At 49.2% G+C, this 26087-nt stretch overlaps 2 protein-coding genes across 3 annotated transcripts; one reads left to right on the forward strand and one right to left on the reverse strand.

The window, feature by feature from the left end:
- Positions 1-623: 623 nt before the first annotated feature.
- RPS27 (ribosomal protein S27) lies at positions 624-3746 on the reverse strand. The gene is made up of 4 exons (XM_077260612.1): positions 3713-3746; positions 2848-2956; positions 2656-2766; positions 624-796 (listed from the first exon to the last, which is right to left on the reverse strand). The coding sequence occupies exons 1-4, from the start codon at positions 3716-3718 to the stop codon at positions 768-770; spliced, it is 255 nt and encodes an 84-aa protein (XP_077116727.1). The 5' UTR covers positions 3719-3746; the 3' UTR covers positions 624-767.
- Positions 3747-3810: 64 nt separating this feature from the next.
- Positions 3811-17842, forward strand: RAB13 (RAB13, member RAS oncogene family). 2 transcript variants are annotated; one of them, XM_077260610.1, is made up of 9 exons: positions 3811-3841; positions 9650-9779; positions 15172-15232; positions 15560-15620; positions 15813-15890; positions 16239-16328; positions 16851-16916; positions 16997-17047; positions 17135-17842. In XM_077260610.1, the coding sequence occupies exons 1-9, from the start codon at positions 3812-3814 to the stop codon at positions 17207-17209; spliced, it is 642 nt and encodes a 213-aa protein (XP_077116725.1). In that variant the 5' UTR covers position 3811; the 3' UTR covers positions 17210-17842. The 2 variants fall into 2 exon arrangements, with proteins under 2 accessions (XP_077116725.1, XP_077116726.1); XM_077260611.1 differs by lacking the exon at positions 3811-3841 and adding an exon at positions 9208-9332.
- The last annotated feature ends 8245 nt before the right edge of the window (positions 17843-26087 follow it).

Raw genomic sequence — 26087 nt, forward strand, 5'->3', positions numbered from 1 at the left:
AATTCAAGAATAGAAATTACTCTGCTAAATTGCTAGCAACGTGATTTTTTTTGCTTGAGCCACATTGGTAGCACCCACCTGGAACTAAGTTGACAAATACTGGAAGCCATACCAACTGAAAGGTATAATTCATTAGCTATAACATTGACCAATCTGCCAACATCACAACCGCCACATTGTGGAAGATTTCCTGTGAAGAACCTATGACCGGTCACCCTGAACCAGGCTCAGGTTGATTTCCTACCCCACCTAACCTGCTTCACCACCTCATTGTGTAGAGCTGCATTGCACTGCACATGCCATCCTGTCACTTTCAGTGCTTTCATCAGACTTCTGTGGTTGTTGTACTGTACCTCATGGAACTTGTCTGGACACGCATCTCCACTCAGTCAGAACATAGAGTAGACTAGTTTCTGAATATCCTTCTACCTTTCACCCCCCTCCCCAGGTATTGCCTGATTTCTCACCATAGAAGGTCCACTTCTATTCTGTTATGACAATTCCCCATGAGCCACAATCAAACACAAAATTAGCAGGATCATTCAATGTTGTTTAATGGACATAAGACACCCCCACCTCTCAGGGGTCCAACAATTCCTGGAAATAACATTCTGAACACAAAATCAAATTGTATACAAAATTTATTGACAGTCAGGGTAGAGGCTACAGTGTCCTGGGGTCAGCAGAGCCTGGCCCCCGCTGCCATGTACAGTCCACTCTCCAGACATAAATGGCACTGCCACCGCACGGATCCAGAGCGTCCACATCTAATGCTGCTTCCGCCTGAAAGAGCAACCTGTGAGGAGAGAAGAAGAGTCAGCAGCTGAAGCACCATCCTGACAGGTGTCTACAAGAGCACCCCGACAGTACAAAGATCCCCTGGACTATGTACTGTCGGGGTGCTCCTACTGTGGCCAAATATCCCCTGGACTATGGCCACAGTAGGAGCACCCTGACAGTACAAAGATCCCCTGGACTATGGCCATAGTAGGAGCACCCCGACAGTACAAAGATCCCCTGGACTATGGCCATAGTAGGAGCACCCCGACAGTACAAAGATCCCCTGGACTATGGCCACAGTAGGAGCACCCCGACAGTACAAGAATCCCCTGGACCATGGCCACAGTAGGAGCACCCCGACAGTACAAAGATCCCCTGGACTATGGCCACAGTAGGGGCACCCCGACATTAAATTAAAAGTACTTTGTCTTATGAGGCCTTTGTGAGATTCATCCATGGTACCATTTAGTGCCAATGCGCTTCCAATTTTGTGTAAATCATTGTATTTATACAGCGCCAACATATTCCACAGCATTGTGCACTTGAAAGCCTGTATTCTTGCTGTGTTTTTTTTTTTATGAGACACTGGACAGTTAAAGAGTACTGGAGGTCATGAGCAAACAGGCTTGAATAAAGTGTTATCAGAACCAATAGTATTGGAGCATCTTTAGCATGCTCGAGTCACCGCAGCTGCATGTCCAGTGGCCGTTCTACAGCTGTAACATGCATGGATTCCCTAACAAAAAGGCTATCCATGCATCTGTTGCAACTGTCTGACAGCCACAGGACATGCAGCCAGAGCAAATAGAGCACACCGAAGACACTTCGCACACTAGCGTGCTTGGATAACACCTCATCTGAGCATGTTCGCTCATCACTAGTGGTTACGTGTGTAAATGCACTACGCAGTCCCCAGGATTAGGCCTCAGCCAGACATCCACTTGTTTCATTAGGGTATGTGCACATGATCAGTAAACGCTGCATACTTGCGCAGCATCCAGCAAGAACTCTCAAGACCACCATGCATCCAGAAGCCCGCAGCTCACCTGCGGAGCATTTTTCCAGACCTCAACATGTCTATCTTGTGGAGACGCAAGCCTTAGCAAGGCAAGTTTCATCAGTATTGGGAGCGGTGATTCTGCACAGTTCAATGAACACATGCGGAATCACCTGCGTTCGACAGCAGCGCTTTGGACACAGCAGACATGTGCTGCATCCAAAGCACTGCCAATTCCTGATCGTGTGCACATACCCCAATGTCACACCTTTATCACACATGTAAGTCTACAGGCACCAATGCCAGCACCTGAGCTGCTTTCCAGCACTGTGATTTTACTGACAAGAGAAACACTGACTGTACCAACAAAACCAGACCAAACAGTTATGGCAGGTGCACAGTTGTCAGTGTGGTTTTCATGTACACATGTTGCAAGCGGTAACATTTCTCCTACACATGATGGGGTAATGTTCTCTAGTGAGTGATCCCTGTATAACAGCTATAGGGGCTGTCTGGTGAAAAATACCCATTAGGACAGGTTGTATCTCGATGGTTGGAATCACCAGAATGGGGGATTTTTAACCCGTTACAAGGTTGTGCAGCAGGCGAGATGCCCGACCATAGATGTAGTCACACTAAGGTGCTGTTAGCAAAAGCCTGGCACAGAGCACACCAGACCCATAGGGAATGAGTAGTGCAGCAGTCTAACCTCCACCAGTCAGCACGTTAGTCATCCTCTGGACAAATGCCTTGTTTTCACCAAACACTGCCTTTAAATGGGGGGTTTCCAGATTTTGAAAAGCCCTTTAACCCATGCTGTATAGCCCACATACAAGTAAATCAGCAATGATTAGTTTCTCTACGTGCACAGAACTCACCCTCTGTCAGTCGCGCCTTGCCGCCTGTGGGCTGGCAGAGGACCGTGGAGCAGCCCACACACAGGACGACCGTCTGAGCATGGCTGAACACCGTGGTGATCTTATAACAACCTGCAGGGACACGAAGGTGGACATGGTCAGACATTGCACAGGTAGCAATATAGAACAAGACCCTCCCATCCAAACACTCACCTGGACACTTGACGTCCATGAAGTAGGAGTTGGGGCTTTGGACCAAGCGCTTCTTCTTGTGCTTCCGCTTCTCCTCCTCGGGAGAGGGGTGCAGGAGGTCTTTAGCGAGCTGTGGAGGGAGCAGAAAAGACCTTAAAACCGTTATCCTCTAATTCACGACAAAAATACATACCCCCTGCATAGACCCCCCTCCCCAAGCAACCTGTAGAGACCCAAAATAATTAATTATTCACCCAACAACTGAAATCTAGACCCCAATTAACTCCTCCTCCCAAACCCAGGTATAGAGACCCCTAAAAACACACCCATACTCCTAGTCACCTATAGAGACACCAAAAAAGAAAAAAAAAACCAAAAGGCACCCATAGAGACAAAAAAAAAAATCCTCAAAACTTAAATAGACCCCGATATAAACTCAGCTGTAGAGACCCATAGTAAATATACACCCCCTGAACTCCACTTCAGACCCCAAAAAGCATTGTAACCAGCACATACCCCGTTCAGCAGATGTAACCTTATTATCTGGTAAATTAGCCCCCAATCACCAGCCCTTGGGGTCAAATTTACCGTGAAAGGACACAAAGCTGAGACCCCCATTAGGCAGCAGCACAGGTAACCATAGCACCGCCCCCCAATCAGTACACGCAGACCCCTGAGCTCACTGGTTGGGGCCCACTCACATAGTGATACAGGAAGCCTCTACTCCAGGCCTCGCTGCGCCATCTTGCCCGCGTTTCGCCCTCGTTACCACCCTCTCCGCGCCCCCAGCAGAACTCCCCATTATATAATCCCCCACCCTAGTCACTACCCCGCTTTCCCAACCGCACTCCACCATCCCAGGCCCAGCTCCGCTCCCCGCACTCACAGGCATGTTCTCAGGACGCGGCCGCTGCAGAAAAGGAGGGAGACCGGAAACGGAACGCTCTATATAAGGCAGAGAGGCTCAGCGCCCGGAAGTGACGCAATGGAGGTGGCGGCCCGCCATCTTAGGAAGGTCATTGGCGATCTTTGGGATAGCTTTTCATCCACATTGGGGGCAAGAGCTGGTGTGGGGGGAGCATAGAGCGTTCAGGAATCTCTGTGTCCCAAGGACAGAGGGTAAACGGCCGGGGCAGGGTAACTGTAGGGCCCGGTAACCAAACATAAGGCAGAGCAATGGAGGAGACAAGTCAGGACATGTTCTGTGGTACCTAGCACTGAGGAGGGGCTAGGCCGAGCAGCTGACCACTCCAGTGCCTTAGCCCACCTGAGTCCTACACTCAGTACACTGCAGTTCTGCAGGACCAGACACTAACGTTTACATTTGTATATATTGCATGGATAATTTTCCGCCTCGCTGTACACACTGTCAGGGGCTGTGGTGGCGTTCACGGTGGTTACCAGCTGCGATTTGTGACTTTTAGCATTTTTTTATTCTGCCCGTTTCTTACATAGTGGCTGAATGATGAGCTAGATTCATAAGGAGGCCACCACATCCACGTACCCTCGCGTCCAACCCGCAGCATTCATGTGCACATACCCTAACTAGGGAAAATACAGCTGCCAGAGGGGGGAGGAGATCGATTCAGGAACTTACTGGCAACTATGCAGCTGCCAGAGGGGAGAGGAGACTGATCCAGAAACTTACTGGCAACTACGCAGCTGCCAGAGGGGGGCGCAGGAGCAGACTGAGCCAGGAACTAACTATGAACTATATAGCTTGTAGAGGGGGAGAGGAGACAAATCCAGGAACTATATGGGTATGTGCTCACGCTGCGGATTTTGCTGCGGATCCGCAGCGGATTTGACGCTGCGGATCCGCAGCAGTTTTCCCAAAGTTTACAGTACCATGTAAACCTATGGGAAAAAAAACCGCTGTGCACATGCTGCGGAAAATTCCACGGATTATTTTCCGCAGCATGTCAATTCTTTGTGCGGATTCCGCAGCGGTTTTCAACCAGCACCAATAGGAAAGTGCAGTTGAAAACCCGCAGAGGAATCCGCAGAAGAAACTATATAGCAGGTAGAGGGGGGAATAGACAAATCCAGGAACTATAAAGCTGCTAGAAGGGGTAGAAGACTGATCCAGAAACTAAGCAGGAACTATACAGCTGCCAGCGGAGGGAGGAGACTGATCCAGGAATTTATTGAGAACTATACAGCTGCCAGAGGGGCGAGGAGACTGATCCAGAAACTAGGGACTATACAGCTGCCAGAGGGGGGAGAAAACTAATCTGTTTATAACCAGGAAAGGGTAACACATGGGTGCTTTGGGACTTGGGTAGAGGACAGAGCAATGGGGAATTTCACACTGATCAGTTGCCTGTGGAGGGTGAAGTGGAGACTGAGACATATAAATGATAGAAAAACCTAAAAAACAAGGACCCCTAAAATCTAACTTTTATTCAACAACATTTAAAACTCTCTTAACAAAAACAAGAAATAAGTAATTAAATAAACAACAAGTTGTGTACCTGTTGGATCCTAGGAAATAAGTACACTTAGCCCTACCTGGCAGTGGGGGTAGGCACCCTAATTTGCTGCGGTAGGTGCCCCCACTCAGCGTAGGCTAACCCTCAGAAAACCCTAGAAATCCCTAAATAAGGAACCCTGAAAAAATACTAGAAAATCCCTAGAGGGAAAACACTACCTAGCAGTAGGGGTAGGCGCCCTAATGTAAAGCGGTAGGCGCCCCCACTTCGCGGCGACTGGCCCTAGAATCCCTACAAAATCCCTAAATCGGGATAGAATAAAGAAATGTGCCCAAAACTCCCAAACACCCAAAAAAAAATTAAATATTTTTTAAAGAACAAAAAAAGAAAAAAATGAAAAAATGCACAAATATTGAAAAAAAGTGAAACAAGATCTCACCAATTATATAGATGTGCCCAGGAATCGCATAGCAAACATCTATAACTAGAGCAAATTATGCCCCACAAAAAAGTACGTCAAATAAATAAGTAGGACATAAATGGTCCTACTTATTTATTTGACGTACTTTTTTGTGGGGCATAATTTGCTCTAGTTATAGATGTTTGCTATGCGATTCCTGGGCACATCTATATAATTGGTGAGATCTTGTTTCACGTTTTTTTCAATATTTGTGCATTTTTTCATTTTTTTCATTTTTTTGTTCTTTAAAAAATATTTAATTTTTTTTTTGGGTGTTTGGGAGTTTTGGGCACATTTCTTTATTCTATCCCGATTTAGGGATTTTGTAGGGATTCTAGGGCCAGTCGCCGCGGAGTGGGGGCGCCTACCGCTTTACATTAGGGCGCCTACCCCCACTGCTAGGTAGTGTTTTCCCTCTAGGGATTTTCTAGTATTTTTTCAGGGTTCCTTATTTAGGGATTTCTAGGGTTTTCTGAGGGTTAGCCTACGCTGAGTGGGGGCACCTACCGCAGCAAATTAGGGTGCCTACCCCCACTGCCAGGTAGGGCTAAGTGTAGTTATTTCCTAGGATCCAACAGGTACACAACTTGTTGCTTATTTAATTACTTATTTCTTGTTTTTGTTAAGAGAGTTTTAAATGTTGTTGAATAAAAGTTAGATTTTAGGGGTCCTTGTTTTTTAGGTTTTTCCATATATCTAGGATCCCAGGTTATCCTGTTGTGGTTTGGTTTTTACATATAAATTATAGTAAAGTATTGGGTAGTGGTCTCTCCTGACTTATGTGTCACACTTTTCCCTTTGCACCTTCTCTGTGTCACACTTCCCGGTTTCTCTTTTCCATACACGGTATCTCCTGTGGTAGTGATCTCCATGCCCTGTGTGTCAGGCGAAGTGCTGCTTCTTCCTTGGTGTCTCCTTTGTCCTGGGTGGAGAGCCTCCTCTTCCCTGGTGATTCCTGGGTCCCGGGTGGAGTGCCTACCCTTCTCTGGTGGGTCCTGGGTGGAGTGAATACCCTTTTCTGGTGGATCCTGGGTCCCAGGTAGAGTGTGTCACCTTCCCTGGTGGGTCCTGGGTGGAGCCTCCCCTTCTTCGCTGGTGGCTCCTGGGTCCCTGGTGGAGTGCATCCCCTTCCCTGGTGACTCCTGGGTCCCTGGTGGAGTGCCCCCTTCCCTGGTGGCTCCTGGGTCCAGAGAGGAGTGCCTTCCCTTCCCTGGTGGCTCCTGGGTGGAGTGCCTCCTCTTCTTCCTGGTGGCTCCTGGATCCAGGGTGGAGTGGTTCCCCTTGCCTGGTGGCTCCTCTGTCCAGGGTGAAGTGCCTCCTCTTCTTCCCTGGTGTCTCCCCTGTCCTGGGTGGAGTGCCTCCTCTTCTTCTCTGGTGGCTTCTGGGTCCCGGGTGCAGTTCCTCCTCTTCTTCCTTGGTGGTTTCCGAGTGGAGTGCCTCCTCTTCATCCCTGGTGGCTCCTGGGTCCGGAGTGGAGTGCCACCTCTTCATCCCTTTTGGCTCATTGGTACCAGGTGGAGTGCCTCCTTTTCATCCCTGATGGCTCCTGGGTCCCAGGTGGAGTGCCTCCTTTTCATACCTGATGGCTCCTGGGTCCCAGGTGGAATGCCTTCTCTTCTTCCCTGGTGTCTCCTCTGTCCCAGGTGGAGTGCCTCCTCTTTTTCCCTGGTGGCTCTTGGGTCCCAGGTGGAGTGCCTCCTCTTTTTCCCTGGTGGCGTGCCTCCTCTTCATTCCTGGTGTCTCCTGGATCCCGGGTGGAGTGCCTCCATTTCATTCCCGATGGCTCCTGGGTCTCAGGTGGAGTGCCTCCTCTTCTTCCCTGGTGTCTCCTCTGTCCCGGGTGGAGCGCCTCCTCTTTTTCCCTGGTGGCTCCTGGGTCCCGGGTGTAGTGCCTCCTTTTCTTCCTTGGTTGCTCCTCTGTCCCGGGTGGTGTGCCTCCTTTTCTTCCCTGGTGGCTCCTCTGTCCTGGGTGAAGTGCCCCCTCTTCTTCCCTGGTGTCTCCTCTGTCCTGGGTGAAGTGCCTCCTCTTCTTCCCTGGTGTCTCTTCTGTCCTGGCTGGAGTGCCCCCTCTTCTTCCCTGGTGGCTTCTGGGTCCCAGGTGGAGTGCCCCCTCTTCTTCCCTGGTGGCTTCTGGGTCCCAGGTGGAGTGCCTTCTCTTCGTCCCTGGTGGCTTCTGGGTCCCAGGTGGAGTGCCTTCTCTTCTTCCCTGGTGACTCCTGGGTCCCGGATGGAGTGCCTCCTCTTTTTCCCTGGTGGCTCTGTCCCGTGTGGAGTGCTTCCTCTTCTTCCCCGGTGGCTCCTCTGTCCCAAGTGTAGTGCCTCCTCTTCTTCCTTGGTTGCTCCTCTGTCCCGGGTGGAGTGCTTCCTTTTCTTCCCTGGTGGCTGCTCTGTCCTGGGTGGAGTGACTTCTCTTTATCCTTCGTGGCTCCTGGGTCTCGGGTGGAGTGGCTCCTGGGTCCCGGGTGGAGTGACTCTTCTTCCTTAGTGGCTCCTGGGTCCCGGGTGGAGTGGCTCCTCTTTATCCCTGGTGGCTCCTGGTCCCGGGTGGAGTGCCTCCTCTTCTTCCCTGGTGGCTTCTGGGTCCTGGGTGGAGTGCCTCCTCTTCTTCTTCCTCGGTGTCTCCTCTGTCCCGGGTGGAGTGCCTGCTCTTTTTCCCTGGTGGCTCATCTGTCCCGGGATGGATTGCCTACTCCTCTTTCCTGGTGGCTCCTCTGTCCCAGGTGGAGTGCCTCCTTTTCTTCCCTGGTGTCATTTGTAGTCTCGGGTGGAGTGCCTCATCCTTGTCTCTGGTGTCTCCTGCGTTCCTGGGTGGAGTTCCTTCTCCTCTCCCCTGGTGTCTCCTGTGTCTAGTGCCTCCTCTTCTTCCCTAATGTCTCCTGGGTCCCCAGGTGGAGTGCCTCCTCTTATTTCTTGGTGTCATTTGTGGTCCCTGGTGAAGTGCATCCTCCTCTTGCCTGGTGTCGTCAGTGTCCACGGATGGAGTGCCTGCTCTTCTTCCCTGGTGTCTCCTGGGTTTCCGAATGGGGAGCCTTTTTATCCTCTCTGGTGTCTCCTGTGGTCCCGGGTGGAGTGCCTCCTACTTTTCCCTGGTGTCTCCTGTGTTCCCTGGTGGAGTGCCTCCTCTTCTTCCCGGGTGTCTCCTGAGTTCTGGCCAGGTTAGAGTGCTTCCTCCTCTTCCCTGGTGTCTGCTAGGTCCCCTGGTGGTATGCCTCCTCCTCTATCTTGGTCTGATTAGTAGTCCCGGGTGGAGTGCCTCCTCCTCTTCTCTGGTGTCTCCTGTGTCCCTGCATGCAGTTCCTCCTCTTCTTCCCTAGTGTCTCCTGGGTCCCCGGGTGGAGTGCCTTCTCCTCTTCTCTGGTGTCTCCTGTGTCCCTGCATGGAGTTCCTCCTCTTCTTCCCTAGTGTCTCCTAGGTCCCCTGGTGGTGTGCCTCCTCCTCTATCTTGGTCTGATTAGTAGTCCAGGGTGGAGTGCCTCCTCCTCTTCTCTGGTGTATCCTGTGTCCCTGCATGGAGTTCCTCCTCTTCTTCCCTAGTGTCTCCTGGGTCCCCGGGTGGAGTGCCTCCTCCTCTTCCCTGGTATCTTCAGGGTCCTGTGTACAGTGCCTCTTCCCAGGTATCTCCTGTGTCCCTGGTGTAGTACCTCCTCCTCTTCCCTAGTGACCCTTGTGTCTCGGGATGAGCGCCTCCTCCTCTAATCTGGTGTCTCCTGTGTCCCGGGTGGAGTGCCTCCTCTTCCTATTCTTTCCTTCATTCCTGCAGGTTTTTCTCTTCTTTTTTTTTTCCTGGCCAATCCTGAGTTGTCTCCCAGCGGCTCCCCCTCCTCCTCTCCTCGCCTCTTCCTCGCCCCTGTCCTCTCTTCCTCCTCCTCCTCTTTTGGCTCTCTCTTTTTTTTTTTTTTTTTTACTTTTGCTCTCCTCTTTTCCTCACCAGGTCAATATGGCAAAATCCTATGACCATCTCTTCAAGCTGTTGCTGATCGGAGACAGTGGGGTGGGGAAGACTTGTTTGATCGTCCGCTTCTCTGAGGACAGCTTCAACAACACCTACATCTCCACCATAGGTAACTTGTCCTTGCCCTTCCCCTCTGGCCGTGGGATCTCATACAGCCAGCTAGAGCTAGAGTGTAGACTGTTAGCTCTGTGGGCGAGCTCGGCCTGGCCACCAGAGCTGCAAGGTCTGTGTGTGAACCGGTTCTGTATCTTGTGGTGTTCGTTGATTATTGTACTGTTTCTATATCTTTATATTGTATTTTGCTGTAGTTTCTCATCCTTCCTTGTGAGTGGTTGTGTTGTTATAGCCAGTGTGTGGCTGTATTCAGTCACTGGTTTCTTGTCCTTCCTTGCGTATGGTTGTGTTGCTATGTGTGGATGTACTATGTTGTGTGCGCTGTGTACAGTTGCTGGTTTCTCGTGCTTCCTTGTGTATGATTGTGGTGTTATATCCGGTGTGTGGCTGTAGTATATTGTGCACACTGTGTAGCTTCACTGGTTACTCGTCCTTCCTTGTGTATGATTGGGTTGTTATCCAGTGTGTGGCTGTGTACCTTCGCTGGATACTCCTCCTTTCTTGTGAATGGTTGTGTGTGTTTGTGTGTGTGGCTGTACAATGTTGTGTACGCTGTGTACCTTCTCTGGTTACTCGTCCTTCCTTGTGTATGATTGTATTGTTACATCTGGTGTGTGGCTGTATTGTGCACGCTGTGTACAGTCGTTGATTTCTTGTCCTTGTGTATGGCTGTGATATTAGATCTGATGTGTTGCTGTGTTGTGCACGCTGTGTACAGTCGCTGGTTTCTCGTTCTTCCTTGTGTATGGTTGTGTTGTTATATCCAGTGTCATACCTCCCAACTTTTGAAGATGGGAAAGAGGGACAAAGTTTGCGGCGCGCTTTGCGCGCCGCGGCAAATTTTAGGCCACGCCTCTGACCACACCCATTCATAATTAGTCACACCCATATCCACATCCCAACCACACCCATTTAGCACTGCCGATCACACTGTTTCATATACAATAATTATAAACAAAAAAATATGGCCACACAGTGCCCCATACTGTATAATGGCCACACATGATGCTCCATACTGTACGATGACCACACATGACGCTCCATAATATATAATGACCACACATGACGCTCCATAATATATAATGAACACACATGACGCTCCATACTGTATAATGAACACACATGATGCTCCATACTGTATGACCGCACATGATGCTCCATAGTGTATAATGACCGCACATGATGCTCCATACTGTATAATGAACACACATGATGCTCCATACTGTATGACCGCACATGATGCTCCATACTGTATAATGACCGCACATGATGCTCCATACTGTATAATGACTGCACATGATGCTCCATACTGTATAATGACCGCACATGATGCTCCATACTGTATGACCGCAAATGATGCTCCATACTGTATAATGACCGCACATGATGCTCCAGACTGTATAATGACCGCACATGATGCTCCATATTGTATGACCACACATGATGCTCCATACTGTATAATGACCGCACATGATGCTCCATACTGTATAATGGCCACACATGATGCTCCATACTGTATAATGACCGCACATGATGCTCCATACTGTATAATGACCGCACATGATGCTCCATACTGTATAATGGCCGCACATGATGCTCCATACTGTCTAATGACCGCACATGATGCTCCATACTGTATAATGACCGCACATGATGCTCCATATTGTATAATGACCGCACATGATGCTCCATACTGTATAATGGCCGCACATGATGCTCCATACTGTCTAATGACCGCACATGATGCTCCATACTGTATAATGACCGCACATGATGCTCCATACTGTATAATGACCGCACATGATGCTCCATACTGTATAATGACCGCACATGATGCTCCATATTGTATAATGACCACACATGATGCTCCATACTGTATAATGACATACAGGCACGCAGCTCACACACAGGCACGCAGCTCACACGCACGCAGCTCACACACGCACGCAGCTCACAAACACATGCAGCTTTGACACAAATGCATCACACACGCAGCCATCACACACACACGCAGCCATCACACACACACACGCAGCCATCACACACACACACACACGCAGCCATCACACACACACGCAGCCATCACACACACACGCAGCCATCACACACACACACGCAGCCATCACACACACACACGCAGCCATCACACACACACACGCAGCCATCACACACACACACACACGCAGCCATCACACACACACACGCAGCCATCACACACACGCAGCCATCACACACACACAGCCATCACACACACACACGCAGCCATCACACACACACACGCAGCCATCACACACACACACGCAGCCATCACACACACACACGCAGCCATCACACACACACAGCCATCACACACACGCAGCCATCACACACACGCAGCCATCACACACACGCAGCCATCACACACACACACACAGCCATCACACACACACACACACGCAGCCATCACACACACACGCAGCCATCACACACACACGCAGCCATCACACACACACGCAGCCATCACACACACACGCAGCCATCACACACACACGCAGCCATCACACACACACGCAGCCATCACACACGCAGCCATCACACACACACAGCCATCACACACACACAGCCATCACACACACACAGCCATCACACACACACAGCCATCACACACACACACGCAGCCATCACACACACACACACGCAGCCATCACACACACACACACGCAGCCATCACACACACACACACGCAGCCATCACACACACACAGCCATCACACACACACACCCAGCCATCACACACACACACCCAGCCATCACACACACACACGCAGCCATCACACACACACACACACACGCAGCCATCACACACACACACGCAGCCATCACACACATCACACACACACAATCTCCTCTGTGATGCAGGGGCGGCTGATGTCCATGTGCAGCTCTCTGCTGAAGTCTTCAGTCTCCTGCTCACAGCTCTGCACTATCCCGGCACCTCCCCCGTCTCTCCTTCTCTGCCGGGATAGCAGCTAAGAGCAGAAGCCGGAGCTCCGTGCACACACAGCCAGAGGTAGTGAATCGCTGACCTTTCTTCTTGATTGCTGCAGGCTCTCTCCTTCAGCGTGGCAGCGCCGCACAGGGGGCGGGAGGGGGGGGGGGTGTTGCGCGGGCGGTCAGGAGGCAGCTTTTATTAAAAAAAAAAAAAAAACAGGCTGGCTCTCTCTACGTCCCGGAAGTGGGCGGGGCTTCACCGGCGGCCGCAAATTCGGGATTTTAAATGCCCGAAGCGGGACAGCGGGACCCCGGTGCCAAAGCGGGACTGTCCCGCTGAAATCGGGACGGTTGGGAGGTATGCCAGTGTGTGGCTGTATTGTGCACCCTGTGTACAGTCGCTGGTTTCTCGTTCTTCCTTGTGTATGGTTGTGTTGTTATATCCATTGTGTGGCTGTATTGTGCACACTGTGTACAGTTGTTGGTTTCTCGTCCTTCCTTGTGCATGGTTGTGTTATTTCTGGATGGTTGTTGTATTGTGTAGTGCGCGCTGTGTATAGGCTCTGGTTTTTTGTCCCTCCCTTTGTCCATGATTGTGGTGTTATATCCGGTGTGTGGCTGTAGTATATTGTGCACACTGTGTAGCTTTACTGGATACTCATCCTTTCTTGAGAATGGTTGTGTTTGTGTGTGTGTGTTGTGTGGCTGTACAATGTTGTGCACGCTGTGTACCTTCACTGGTTACTCATCCTTCCTTGTGTGTGATTGTGTTGTTACTACTGATATGTTGCTGTGTTGTGCACGCCTTGTACAGTTGCTGGTTTCTCGTTTTTCTTTTGGTATGGTTGTGTTGTTACATCTGGCATGTGGCTGTATTGTGTTGTGCACACTGTGTACAGTCACTGGTTTCTCATTCTTCCTTGTGTATGGTTGTGTTATGTCCAGTATGTGGCTGTATTGTGCACGCTGTGTACAGTTGCTGGTTTATCGTCCTTCATTGTGTGTGATTGTGTTGTTACATTTGGTGTGTTGCTGTATTGTGTTGTACACACTGTGTACAGTTGCTGGTTTCTCATCCTTCCTTGTGTTGTATGGTTGTGTGATATCTGGATGGTTGTTGTATTGTGAAGTGCACACTGTGTACAGTTGCTGGTTTCTCGTGCTTCCTTGGGTATAATTGTGTGTGGCTGTACTATGTTGTGCATGCTGTGTAGTGTTGCTGGTTTCTTGTCCTTCCTTTTGTATGGTTGTGTGGCTGTACTATGTTGTGCACCCTGTGTACAGTCGCTGGTTTCTCGTCCTTCCTTTTGCATGGTTGTATTGTTATATCTGGAGTGTTGCTGTCTTGTGTTGTGCACACTGTGTACATTCGCTAGTTTATCGTCCTTCCTTGTGTATGGTTGTGTTGTTACAGTTACATCTGGTGTGTGGCTGTATTGTGCATGGTGTGTACAGTCGCTGGTGTATCGTCCTTCCTTGTGTATGGTTGTGTTATGTGACGTCCAGTGTGTGGCTGTATTGTCCACCCTGTGTACAGTCGCTGGTTTCTCGTCCTTCCTTTTGTATGGTTGTATTGTTATATCTGGAGTGTTGCTGTCTTGTGTTGTGCACACTGTGTACATTCACTGGTTTATCGTCCTTCCTGGTGTATGGTTGTGTTGTTACATCTGGGGTGTTGTTGTATTGTGTAGTGCACGCTGTGTACAGTCGCTGGTTTCTCGTCCTTGTGTATGGTTGTGTTGTTACATCAGGTATGTTGCTGTACTGTGTTGTGCATACTGTGTATAGTCACTGGTTTTTCATCCTTCCTTGTGTATGGTTGTGGTGCTATTGCGTTGTATCTTATATGAAAATGGTATCTTTGCTCGGCTCTTCGTCCAAATCTTCCATTGTATGTCAGCCTCACGCTCTGTGCTCATATCGTAGTTGGCGGCAGAGACACCATCTTGGGATTACGAGTCTCCCATTTTGTCATCTAGGAGGGACTATGCATCACATTGGTGTTAGCAGTATAGACCACTATATGCTAACTTTTTTATAGATTTGTCAGACTGGCTCCGGTGACTGACTTAACGCAGCGACGTTGGAGACTTCCCCAGTTTTATGATTTTATCTTGGTAACAAAAGCAGGAAGACGCACCAATGCTAATCCACTGTCACTCAGGATTCCTCATCTTCCTTCCTGCCCCTAGTTGTCCTTGTAGTTTGGAAGGGGGGAAGGGTAAAAACACCGAAATCTGCAACATGATGGTGGTATGACTCCTCCTGTGTGAGTCCAGAATGACCACACGCTGGAGTTCAGGAAAGTTGGGTGACCACAGAATGATCCCCACAATATGGCCACTGACACCCCACTCTCCCAGTATCCTGATTGGCACCATGGGCAATTCTTATAATAGTTTCACCTTTTTCTGGCAGGAATCGACTTTAAGATTCGAACGACCGAAATCCAAGGGAAGAAAATCAAACTGCAGGTCTGGTGAGTCAATGAGGGGCGGGACGTTCAAGAGGTTCTGTAGCAGCACTGAGTGTTAAATGGACAATCCCAAACAACTGATATAACCTCCCTGATACATCTACTCAATGATATAACTAGTGATGAGTGAACGTGCTTGGCTAACATGTTATAACAGCCGCAAATCATGCAGCCACATGGACTTGAACATAATATACGAGCACGCCCAAGATACTCGCATAACACGTTATCTGAGCACGTTCGCTCATCACTAGCAATAACCCGAAAATGACCAATTGTACGCACCTTTGTGGGTTAGTGGGTAGGCAACTGATGACTGGTATCTTTTAGGGACACGGCTGGACAGGAGAGGTTCAAGACCATCACTACGGCCTATTATCGGGGAGCAATGGTGAGTACCTCATCTTCATAGCTTATAGAAAACAGGGCTCCAATACTGATGCACTCTACCAGGACGGGCTCTGATCTTTTATGCTGCAGTTCTACCAGTCATCCAGCAGGAGGCAACGTCTGCTGGAGGCCTGCTCCCTATGGCAACCTACTATGTATTCGAATATAAGGGGATAGTGGCTTTGTGTTTCAGGGGATCATCCTGGTCTATGACATCACGGACGAGCGATCCTTTGAAAATATTCAGAACTGGATGAAGAGCATAAAAGAGGTGAGTGATCGGAGCAGCAACAGAAGGCGGAAGATTATTAGAGGACCCTAGGGAGTAGTGGCTGTTAGATGTCCAGATGGTGAGTGTAGTCCAAGGTCCGTAAGTCCAAAAGGTAAGAAGTATCGAAGATCTGCTTGGGGCGCATATCCATTCCAAAGGATTAGGAACATCTTCGGTGAGTGTGGGGTCCTGCAGCTCTGAAGGCCTGGAGCGTTTGGGTTGTTGGAGAGTGAGGAACACTACATGCTCTTACTCTATTGGACTCTTGACTTGGTTTGGTCATTTTAGGGGGGGGGGGGGGAGTGGGATGGACTGTTCCTTTCCTGTGACATGTTTTTGTTCCTGCAGAACGCTGCTCCGGGTGTAGAGCGGATGCTTCTGGGGAATAAATGTGACATAGAGAGCAGACGGAAAGTCCCAAAAGAGCGAGGGGAAAAGGTGAGCGCGTGTCCTGTGTGATTGGAATCATTGTCTGCTCGTGTGTCCGACGCGCTCTGGGGGTGCCTCTGCCCGTGTGTCTGACGCGCTCTGGGGATGCCTCTGCCCGTGTGTCTGGCGCGCTCTGGGGACACCTCTGCCCGTGTGTCCGGCGCGCTCTGGGGACGCCTCTGCCCGTGTGTCCGGCGCGCTCTGGGGACGCCTCTTCCAGTGTGTCCGGCGAGCTCTGGGGATGCCTCTGCCAGTGTGTCCGGCGCGCTCTGGGGACACCTCTGGCCGTGTGTCCGGCGAGCTCTGGGGGCGCCTCTGCCCGTGTGTCCGGCGCACTCTGGGGACGCCTCTGTCCGTGTGTCCGGCGTGCTCTGGGGACGCCTCTGCCCGTGTGTCCGGCGAGCTCTGGGGGCGCCTCTGCCCGTGTGTCCGGCGCACTCTGAGGGGCACCTCTGCGCTGTTCTTGTGTACCTTTTTGATAACATATCTACCTTTTTTATCATATCCTTTTTACGCCCCCTTGCCTGTCAGCTTGCTAAGGATCACGGAATCCGGTTCTTTGAGACGAGTGCTAAGTCCAGTCAGAATGTGGACGAGGTGAGTGACCCGCTATATTTCAGCCACAGAGCCTAGTGTCCTGGATTCTTCTCTACTGACTCGTCCCCTTCTCTCCGCAGGCTTTTAATGCATTGGCCACTGACATCCTAATGCAGATGTCACGCAGGGCGGTAAGTGAGACCTCTGTAGTCACTGTCCAAACCCCAAGCCCCCGTTGATGACTCTTTTTTTTTTTTTTTCTCTCTCTTTTTTTGCAGGCTCATGGGCTGAAAGATCCGGTGGATTTAAAGAGCTCCTCCAAGAAGGGAAGCAATAAGTGTTCTGTGATCTAAGAATTGGCCGGAGGGAGATTAGTGGCACCTCGTCCATAAGGGCACCGTTCATCCAGATATAGAACTAATACAGAATTAATTGGCGTTGTCCCCAGTACCAGGCAGGGACCTTCCTTAGAAGCCTTATAATCTAGGAGTAGCGGACTGTACTGGGGCCAGGGGGACCCAGATGTGGACTGTGAATGTGGGCCTCAGGGAACAGACCTCACCGGCCGGCACTGGGCCTCCTCCTATTTTGGGGTGATCCCTCCCCGATCTTCGGAAATGATTATGGACCACAGGCTGGGGATTGGATGAAGGACTGGGGATGTAATGAGGATGTATGTAGTATGTGGCATGCTGGGATTTGTAGTCCACCACAAATGGAGATGAATCGTTGCTGCAGTTTTGACTGTGACTAGAGGTTTTTCTGCGGCTCTGTCCTGCAACCCTGTGCTCAGATTTATGTATGTGACTGTACTCTATGTGAGGGGCCACACAATGACCAATCACCTGCACAATAATAAATAACTCCTGGACATCCAGCTCCACGAGACTTGACTACCAGCTTGTCCAGTGATGATACTTCCTGTGGATCCCAGGGTGGCACTAATACCGCAGGAGGTATGGTGTAATAAAGAGGAATTTCTAAAAGCGCTGGAGTCAGAGTCCTGAATATATATCAACACTGGCCCTTAGCAACCAATCAGCATGCAGCTTTCACTTATATTTCTCTGGTAAAATGAAAGCTGTGCTGTGATTGGTAGCTAGGGGAAATGAAGACAGTTATCATAAATCTGCTCCTATGTATCCACCAGTCAGCCACAACATTAATACCAGTGGCCGGTGCAGTGATGACACTGACATATGGTGACAACAGAAGAAGAAAAATGGCCGCAAGGATCTGAGCGACTGTGACAAGACCAGACGAGGGGGATCAAAGCATCTCCAAAACGGCCACTGTGGGGTGTATATGACAGCTCTTCTAGGGCGTTCTTGGTGCACTACGCATCTCAGGGGGTCTTCCCGATATTATTATTATTCATTTTTGTAGCGCCATTTATTCCATGGCGCTTTACATGTGAAAAAAGGGGCATACATAGACAAGTACTAATAAACATGAGCAATACAAGGCACACACAAATACAGAAGGAGAGAGGACCCTGCCCCCGAGGGCTCACAGTCAGGGCCGGTTTTACACAAAGTGGGGCCCTAGGCAAAAATTTAAAGTGGGGGCCCCAAATGATAACATTGCACTGTGGCCCCCATATTTAGGGGCCTTATATCGGCCAACGGGTCTGCCACTATTAGCTGTACGCAGGGGCGTTGCTAGGGTTAGAAAAGATTGGGGGCCCAAGACAAAGAGTTGCCCCCAACCCCCTCTTATAATTTTTTTTTAACTCTTCAGATAAAACTGCTAACTCTCTGAGAACAGATAATTTAGTATATATCACATGCAGTCCTATGTAACACCACATGTAGACATAGTGATTTAGAGTAAAGGTACCGTCACACTAAACGATATCGCTAGCGATCCGTGACGTTGCAGCATCCTGGCTAGCGATATCGTTGTGTTTGACACGCAGCAGCGATCAGGATCCTGCTGTGATATCGCTGTTCGTTGCTGAAAGTTCAGAACTTTATTTGGTCGTCAGATCGGCGTGTATCGTCGTGTTTGACACCAAAAGCAACGATACCAGCGATGTTTTACAATGGTAACCAGGGTAAATATCGGGTTACTAAGCGCAGGGCCGCGCTTAGTAACCCGATGTTTACCCTGGTTACCAGTGTAAAATGTAAAAAAACAAACAGTACATACTCACCTTCTGCTGTCTGTCACACGTCCCTCGCTGTCCGCTTCCTGCACTGACTGAGCGCTGGCCGTAAAGTGAAAGCACAGCACAGCGGTGACGTCACCGCTCTGCTGTTAGGGCCGGCACTCAGTCAGTGCAGGAAGCGGACGCCGGGGGACACGAAGGTGAGTATGTAGTTTGTTTTTTTTACATTTTACACTGGTAACCAGGGTAAACATCGGGTTACTAAGCGCGGCCCTGCACTTAGCAACCCGATGTTTACCCTGGTTACCCAGGGACCTCGGCATCGTTGGTCGCTGGAGAGCGGTCTGTGTGACAGCTCTCCAGCGACCAAACAGCGACGCTGCAGCGATCGGCATCGTCTGTATAGCTGCAGCGTCGGTTAGTGTGACGGTACCTTAAGACTATGCTCACATGCAGCATTTTTTTCAGTAGCCAAAACCTTTTCTATTAGCAGTAAAAATGTTGTGTTCAAAACCCCTGTTTTTCAGCTTGTTTTGTGGTGTTCTTCACACTTTTTTCAGCTTTTTTTTGGAGTGAGGATGTTTGCTTTGTCTACAGTATGTTTAAGGCCATGTTCGCACGTTGAGTGTTTGGACAGTATTTCAAATCAGCATATGTAAGCCAAAACCAGGAGGGAGAGAAATACAGAAGTGGTGACGTGCTTCTCAGGCTATGTGAACACGTTGCGGATTTTGCTGTGGATCTGCAGCAGTTTTCCATGCGTTATACAGCACCATGTAAATGTATGGAAAACAAAATCCGCAGTGCACATGCTGCGGAAAATACCGCACGGAAGCGCTGCATTGTATTTTCTGCAGCATGTCAATTCTTTGTGCTGATTCCGCAGCGTTTTACACCTGCTCCATAATAGGAATCCGCAGGGGTAAAAACGCTGTTTAAAACCGCACAAAAACCGCGGTAATTCCACGATAAATCTGCGGTAAATCTGCAGGTTAAATTGCGGGGCGTTTTACCTGCAAATTTTTAGGAATCTGCGTGGAAAAATCCACGGCAGATTCCGCAACGTGTGCACATAGCCTCATTGTTCCACTGCTGTTTCTGCATTACTAATACTGAACATGTGAACGAGACCTAATAGTTTAATTCACCAAAACCACTTAAAAAATTGCAGTGTAAAATGCCGTTGCAATATCTGCAGCTTTCTTATTCTTTCATTGCTTTCTATGGGTGAAAACACACTGCAAGAAGTGACACGCTGCAGATTTAAAAAGCGATACAGTTCTGAAATCCAGTCAGAAAACAAACAAGCGCCTGCAGGAGATTTCGGAAATCTCCTATGTTTTGCTGGCACTTTATAAAGCAGCTTTTCGCCATGTTCATATGCAGAATTTTTGCAGCTCTTTCTTCTGCAAATAAGAAGTTTACAGCATTTTACAGCACAAGCAAAAACTGAGATTTTCAGAAATCTCCTGCACACCCTTTTATTTTCCCCTGACTTAATTTCACAACTGCAGCGTTTTTTAAATCTGCAGCATGTCAGCAATTTTTTTCACCCGTAGAAAGCAATGAAAAAGTTTAAAAAATGCTGCAAATGTTGCAATGTTGTTTTTCGCTGCATTTTTTGAGAATAACACTAACTTTATTAAACATGTACTGTAGACAAAATACATACTGTAAAAAACAAACAAACCGCAAAAGCTCTAAGGGTATGTGCCCACAATCAGAAAACGCTGCAGGTCGGCTGCTGTGTACTTGTGCAGCGTCCAACCAGCAGCGGCCACATGTTACAGTATAGTGGATGGGATTTCAAGAAATTCCATCTCTACTATGCGTGCACTGATACCTGCACCTCACCTGCAGAGACGGACATGTTGCGCATCTGTCCAGGCTGCAGCATGTCATGAGTCTCCGCAAGAGAAATCTCACCCGTGCAATGTATAGGACGCGGTGATTCTGCTCGGTTCAATGAACACATGCGGAATCACCTGTGTTCAAAAGATGGCAGCACTTTGGACACCACACGTGTCCACTGCATCCAAAGGGCTGCCATTTCCGGATCCTCTGCACATACCCTAAAAAATGGGTGTTTTGAAAGCAGTGTTTTTACTGCCAAGAGAGCAGGCTTTGGCTGCAAAAAAAAATGCACCAAAAACGCTGATTCCTATGCACACCTGTACTATATGTGTATGGTTTACCCTTATTATTTCACATGGGAATTCATTTATTTCAATATAATAAAGATCCTGATTCAGCAGACAATATTCCTGTCTTATGTCATCCAGAGAGTAGTGACAGCAGGTCGCCCTGTCAGATTACAAGCAGTGATTTAGTGACTGTGGTCAGAGCCCATGCTGATGGCTGCTGTATGTGACTGTGAAACCTGATCCTACAGCAAACAGCACAGAGCTCCAGGACCACATGAGTAAATCACATCACTGAGGGGGTCTCAAGGGGGGTTTGGGAGAGACATTCCATAACAACAGAGCAATGCACAGTATTATTCACTGCTGTACACCCTCTGGGCACTTCATACAGGGGCTGCAGAAACAGGGGGCCCCCTTTCTAGGTGGGGGCCCCAGGCGTCTGCCTGGTCTGCCTGTGCCAAACACCGACCCTGCTCACAGTCTACAGGGGATGGGGGAGGATATACTAGGAGAGGGTAGATCTGGTCGTGCGGTGGTTCAGTAGACCAAGGTTCATGTATCATATATGGTACATGATGGCATTGCATGGAAATCCGGTAAACGATGCATTGCGTGGGGCTTTCCAGACATGTGGCGGGGCCTCGAGGGACATTCTCATAGGACAGGGCCTCGATGGATATTCTTGTCATGCGGTGGGCCTCAAGGATACTTCTTGGTACAGGGAGAGCCTCAAGGAAAGTTCTTGGCATAGGGCGGGCCTCAAGGGAAGTTCTTGGCATAGAGCGGGCATCAGGTGACGTTCTTGGCATAGGGCGGGCCTTGAGCGATGTTCTTGGCATAAGGTGGGCCTTGAGGGACGTTCTTTGCATAGGGCGGGCCTTAAGGGAAATTCTTGGCATAATTCAGGCCTCCGGTGATGTTCTTGGCATAGAGTGGGCCTTAGGTGATGTTCTTGGCATTGGGCAGGCCTTATGGGAAGTTCTTGGCATAGGGCGGGCCTTGAAGGTCGTTCTTGGCAATGGGCAGGCCTTATGGGAAGTTCTTGGCATAGGGTGGGCCTTGAAGGTCGTTCTTGGCAATGGGCAGGCCTTATGGGAAGTTCTTGGCATAATTCAGGCCTCTGGTGATGTTCTTGGTATAGAGCGAGCCTTGAGGGACGTTCTTGGCATAGGGTGGGCCTTGAGGGATGTTCTTGGCATAGGGTCGGCCTTGAGCTATGTTCTTAGCATAGGGTGGGCCTTGAGGGATGTTTTTGGGATAGGGCGGGCATTGAGGGACGTTCTTGGCATAGGGTGGACCTTGAGGATCATTCTTGTTATACAGGGGGCCTCAAGGGACATCCTTGGCATAGTGCAGACACTCAGAGGACTTCTTTGGCATAGGGTTTGGCCTTGAGCTATGTTCTTGGCATAGGGCGGGCCTCGAGGGAAGTTATTTGCATAGAGCGGGCATCAGGTGACGTTCTTGGCATAGGGCGGGCCTTGGGGGACATTCTTGGCATAGGGCGGGCCTTAGGTGATGTTCTTGGCATAGAGTGGGCCTTAGGTGACGTTCTTGGCATAGGGCAGGCCTTATGGGAAGTTCTTGGCATAGGGCGGGCCTTGAAGGTCGTTCTTGGCAATGGGCAGGCCTTATGGGAAGTTTTTGGCATAATTCAGGCCTCTGGTGATGTTCAAGGTATAGGGTGGGCCTTGAGGGACGTTCTTGGCATACGGTGGACCTTGAAGGACGTTCTTGGCATAGGGTGGGCCTTGAAGGTCATACCTGGTATATAGCGGGCCTTAAGGGACATCCTTGTTATAGGGCAGGCCTCAGAAAACTTCGGCATAGGGTCAGCCTTGAGCTATGTTCTAAGCATAGGGTGGGCCTCAAAGGACGTTCTTGGCATACTGTGGGCCTTGAGGGAAGTTCTTGGGAAAGGGCGGGCATTGAGGGACGTTCTTGGCATAGGGTGGGCCTTGAGGGTCATTCTTGGTATACAGCGGGCCTTAAGGGACGTCCTTGGCATAGTGCAGGCCTCAGAAGACTTCTTTGGCATAGGGTTTGGCCTTGAGCTATGTTCTTGGCATAGGGCGGGCCTCGAGGGAAGTTATTGGCATAGAGCGGGCATCAGGTGACGTTCTTGGCATAGGGCGGGCCTTGGGGGACATTCTTGGCATAAGGTGGGCCTTGAGGGACGTTCTTGGCATAGGGTGGACCTTGAGAGTCATTCTTGGTATACAGCGGGCCTTAAGGGACGTCCTTGGCATAGTGCAGGCCTCAGAAGACTTATTTGGCATAGGGTTGGCCTTGAGCTATGTTCTTGGCATAGGGCTGGCCTCGAGGGATGTTCTTGGCATAGGGAGGGCCCCGGGAGATGTTCTTGGCATAGGGCGGGCCTCCAGAGATGTTCTTGGTACAGGGCCTCGGTGGTCGCTCTTGGCATACTCCGCACCTCACAGGGTGCTACCATATGCAGTGGTTAGTATTTACTAATCATGTCCAGGAAAGTACAGCCGCTGCCAGGGTGATGGGCACCAGGGAGCACTGATATGTTTCTGGAGTGAACCCCACAGAAGAGCTGTGCCCCAAATTTTTCAATTAGAGCATTGAAGCTGTGATAAAAAAAAGTTCCACTGATCATTTGTGGGCTGCTGCTCGGTACACAGAGAAATGTGGAGAGGTTGGTACACAATTAGGCCGGCGTCACACATGCGTGTTTTACGGACGTAAGAGCACAAAAACTACGTACGTAAAACTCGCATTACATACGGCACAATGCTTCTCAATGGGGCTGCTCCTATTAGCCGTATATTACGGTTCAGTATTATACGGCGTTCTACGGCCGTACAAAATCGCAGCATGCTGCGTTTGTCAGCGTATTGCGCAAATAATACGCCAATGAAAGTCTATGGGGGCGAGAAAAATACGGATTCCACACGGACCAGCAGTGTGACTTGCGAGAAATACGCAGCGGTGTTAGTGAAAAGTCGGTAATTCAATTGCCGGCTTTTTATTTCTCCTTCACAAACCCGACAGGATATGAGACATGGTTTACATACAGTAAACCATCTCATATCCCCTTTTTTTTGCATATTCCACACTACTAATGTTAGTAGTGTGTATGTGCAAAATTTCAGCGCTGTAGCTGCTGAAATAAAGGGTTAAATCGCGGAAAAAATTGGCGTGGGCTCCCGCGCAATTTTCTCCGCCAGAGTGGTAAAGCCAGTGACTGAGGGCAGATATTAATAGCCAGGAGAGGGTCCATGGTTATTGGCCCCCCCGTGGCTAAAAACATCTGCCCCCAGCCACCCCAGAAAAGGCACATCTGGAAGATGCGCCTATTCTGGCACTTGGCCACTCTCTTCCCACTCCCTGTAGCGGTGGGATATGGGGTAATGAAGGGTTAATGCCACCTTGCTATTGTAAGGTGACATTAAGCCAGATTAATAATGGAGAGGCGTCAATTATGACACCTATCCATTATTAATCCAATTGTTGGAAAGGGTTAAAAAACACACACACACATGATTTAAAAGTAGTTTAATGAAATAAACACAGCGGTTGTTGTAATAATTTATTGTTCTCGCAATCCATCAGGAACACCCTCGCTTGGAAAAATAATAAACGCACAAGATACATACCTTCTGGTGAACCGTCTCGTCCCACGAAGTAATCCATCTGAAGGGGTTAACTAATATTACAGGCAGGAGCCCTGCTAATGCAGCTGTGCTCCGTGCCTGTAATCCCCGGCGAATGAATGAAATGTAGGTCATTGACCTACATTTCCTTCAGTCGCGGTGATGCGCCCCCTGGTGGATGTCCTCATATGACCTGGAGCGTGGGAAAAAGTTCCCAGGCTGCAGCTCAGGAGAACATCCAACAGAGGGCGCCTCACCGCGACTCAATGTAAGTATAGATCCTGCTTTCCTTTCAGCACCCGGGGATTACAGGCACGAGCGAGTGGTTTATCGCAGCTCTGCCTGTAATATTAGTTAACCCCTTCAGATGGATTACTTCGTGGGACGTGATCTGACATCAGAAGGTATGTATCTTGTGTGTTTATTATTTTGCCAAGCGAGGGCCTGGAAATGGATTGCGAGAACAATAAATTATTACAACAACCGCTGTGTTTATTTCATTAAAATCCTTTTTAATCATGTGTGTGTGTGTTTTTTAACACTTTCCAACAATTGGATTAATAATGGATAGGTGACATAATTGACGCTTCTCCATTATTAATCTGGCTTAATGTCACCTTACAATAGCAAGGTGACATTAACCCTTCATTACCCCATATCCCACCGCTACAGGGAGTGGGAAGAGAGTGGCCAAGTGCCAGAATAGGCGCATCTTCCAGATGTGCCTTTTCTGGGGTGGCTGGGGGCAGATGTTTTTAGCCACGGGGGGGCCAATAACCATGGACCCTCTCCTGGCTATTAATATCTGCCCTCAGTCACTGGCTTTACCGCTCTGGCGGAGAAAATTGCGCGGGAGCCCACGCCAATTTTTTCCGCCATTTAACCCTTTATTTCAGCAGCTACAGCGCTGAAATTTTGCACATACACACTACTAACGTTAGTAGTGTGGAATATGCAAAAAAAAGGGGATATGAGATGGTTTACTGTATGTAAACCATGTCTCATATCATGTCGGGTTTGTGCAGGAGAAATGAAAAGCCGGCAATTGAATTACCGGCTGTTCACAGATATCGCGCTGAATGAAATCTAAATACAGAATATATATATGTGTCTCAATGACATATATATATATATATATATATATATATATATATATATATACTGTATATATGTTTTCCCTAACATTTGAGCACATAAATCCATTAGATGTCGGTTTTGCAAGCCTGCGCGAAAATCTCGCAGTACGGATGCCATACGGATTACATACGGAGGATGCCATGCGCAAAATACGCTGACACACCCTGACTACGGATCACTATTTTGGGAACATTTCTCCGTATTACGGCCGTAGTACGGA

The sequence above is a fragment of the Ranitomeya variabilis genome, chromosome 1 (genome assembly GCF_051348905.1).
Source record: "Ranitomeya variabilis isolate aRanVar5 chromosome 1, aRanVar5.hap1, whole genome shotgun sequence".
Lineage (NCBI taxonomy): Eukaryota > Metazoa > Chordata > Amphibia > Anura > Dendrobatidae > Ranitomeya > Ranitomeya variabilis.

What these genes read in the sequence shown, in the direction of transcription:
- RPS27 (XM_077260612.1), bottom strand. An exon ending in CATGGACGTCAAGTGTCCAG is followed by an intron (nt 2,767 to 2,847) that starts GTGAGTGTTTGG and finishes GTGTCCCTGCAG; the next exon opens with GTTGTTATAAGATCACCACG. An exon ending in CAAGGCGCGACTGACAGAGG is followed by an intron (nt 797 to 2,655) that starts GTGAGTTCTGTG and finishes CTCTCCTCACAG; the next exon opens with GTTGCTCTTTCAGGCGGAAG.
- RAB13 (XM_077260610.1), top strand. Translation starts at nt 3,812, where the DNA reads ATGGAGGTGGCGGCCCGCCATCTTAGGAAG. An exon ending in CCTATTATCGGGGAGCAATG is followed by an intron (nt 15,621 to 15,812) that starts GTGAGTACCTCA and finishes TTTGTGTTTCAG; the next exon opens with GGGATCATCCTGGTCTATGA. An exon ending in GGATGAAGAGCATAAAAGAG is followed by an intron (nt 15,891 to 16,238) that starts GTGAGTGATCGG and finishes TTGTTCCTGCAG; the next exon opens with AACGCTGCTCCGGGTGTAGA.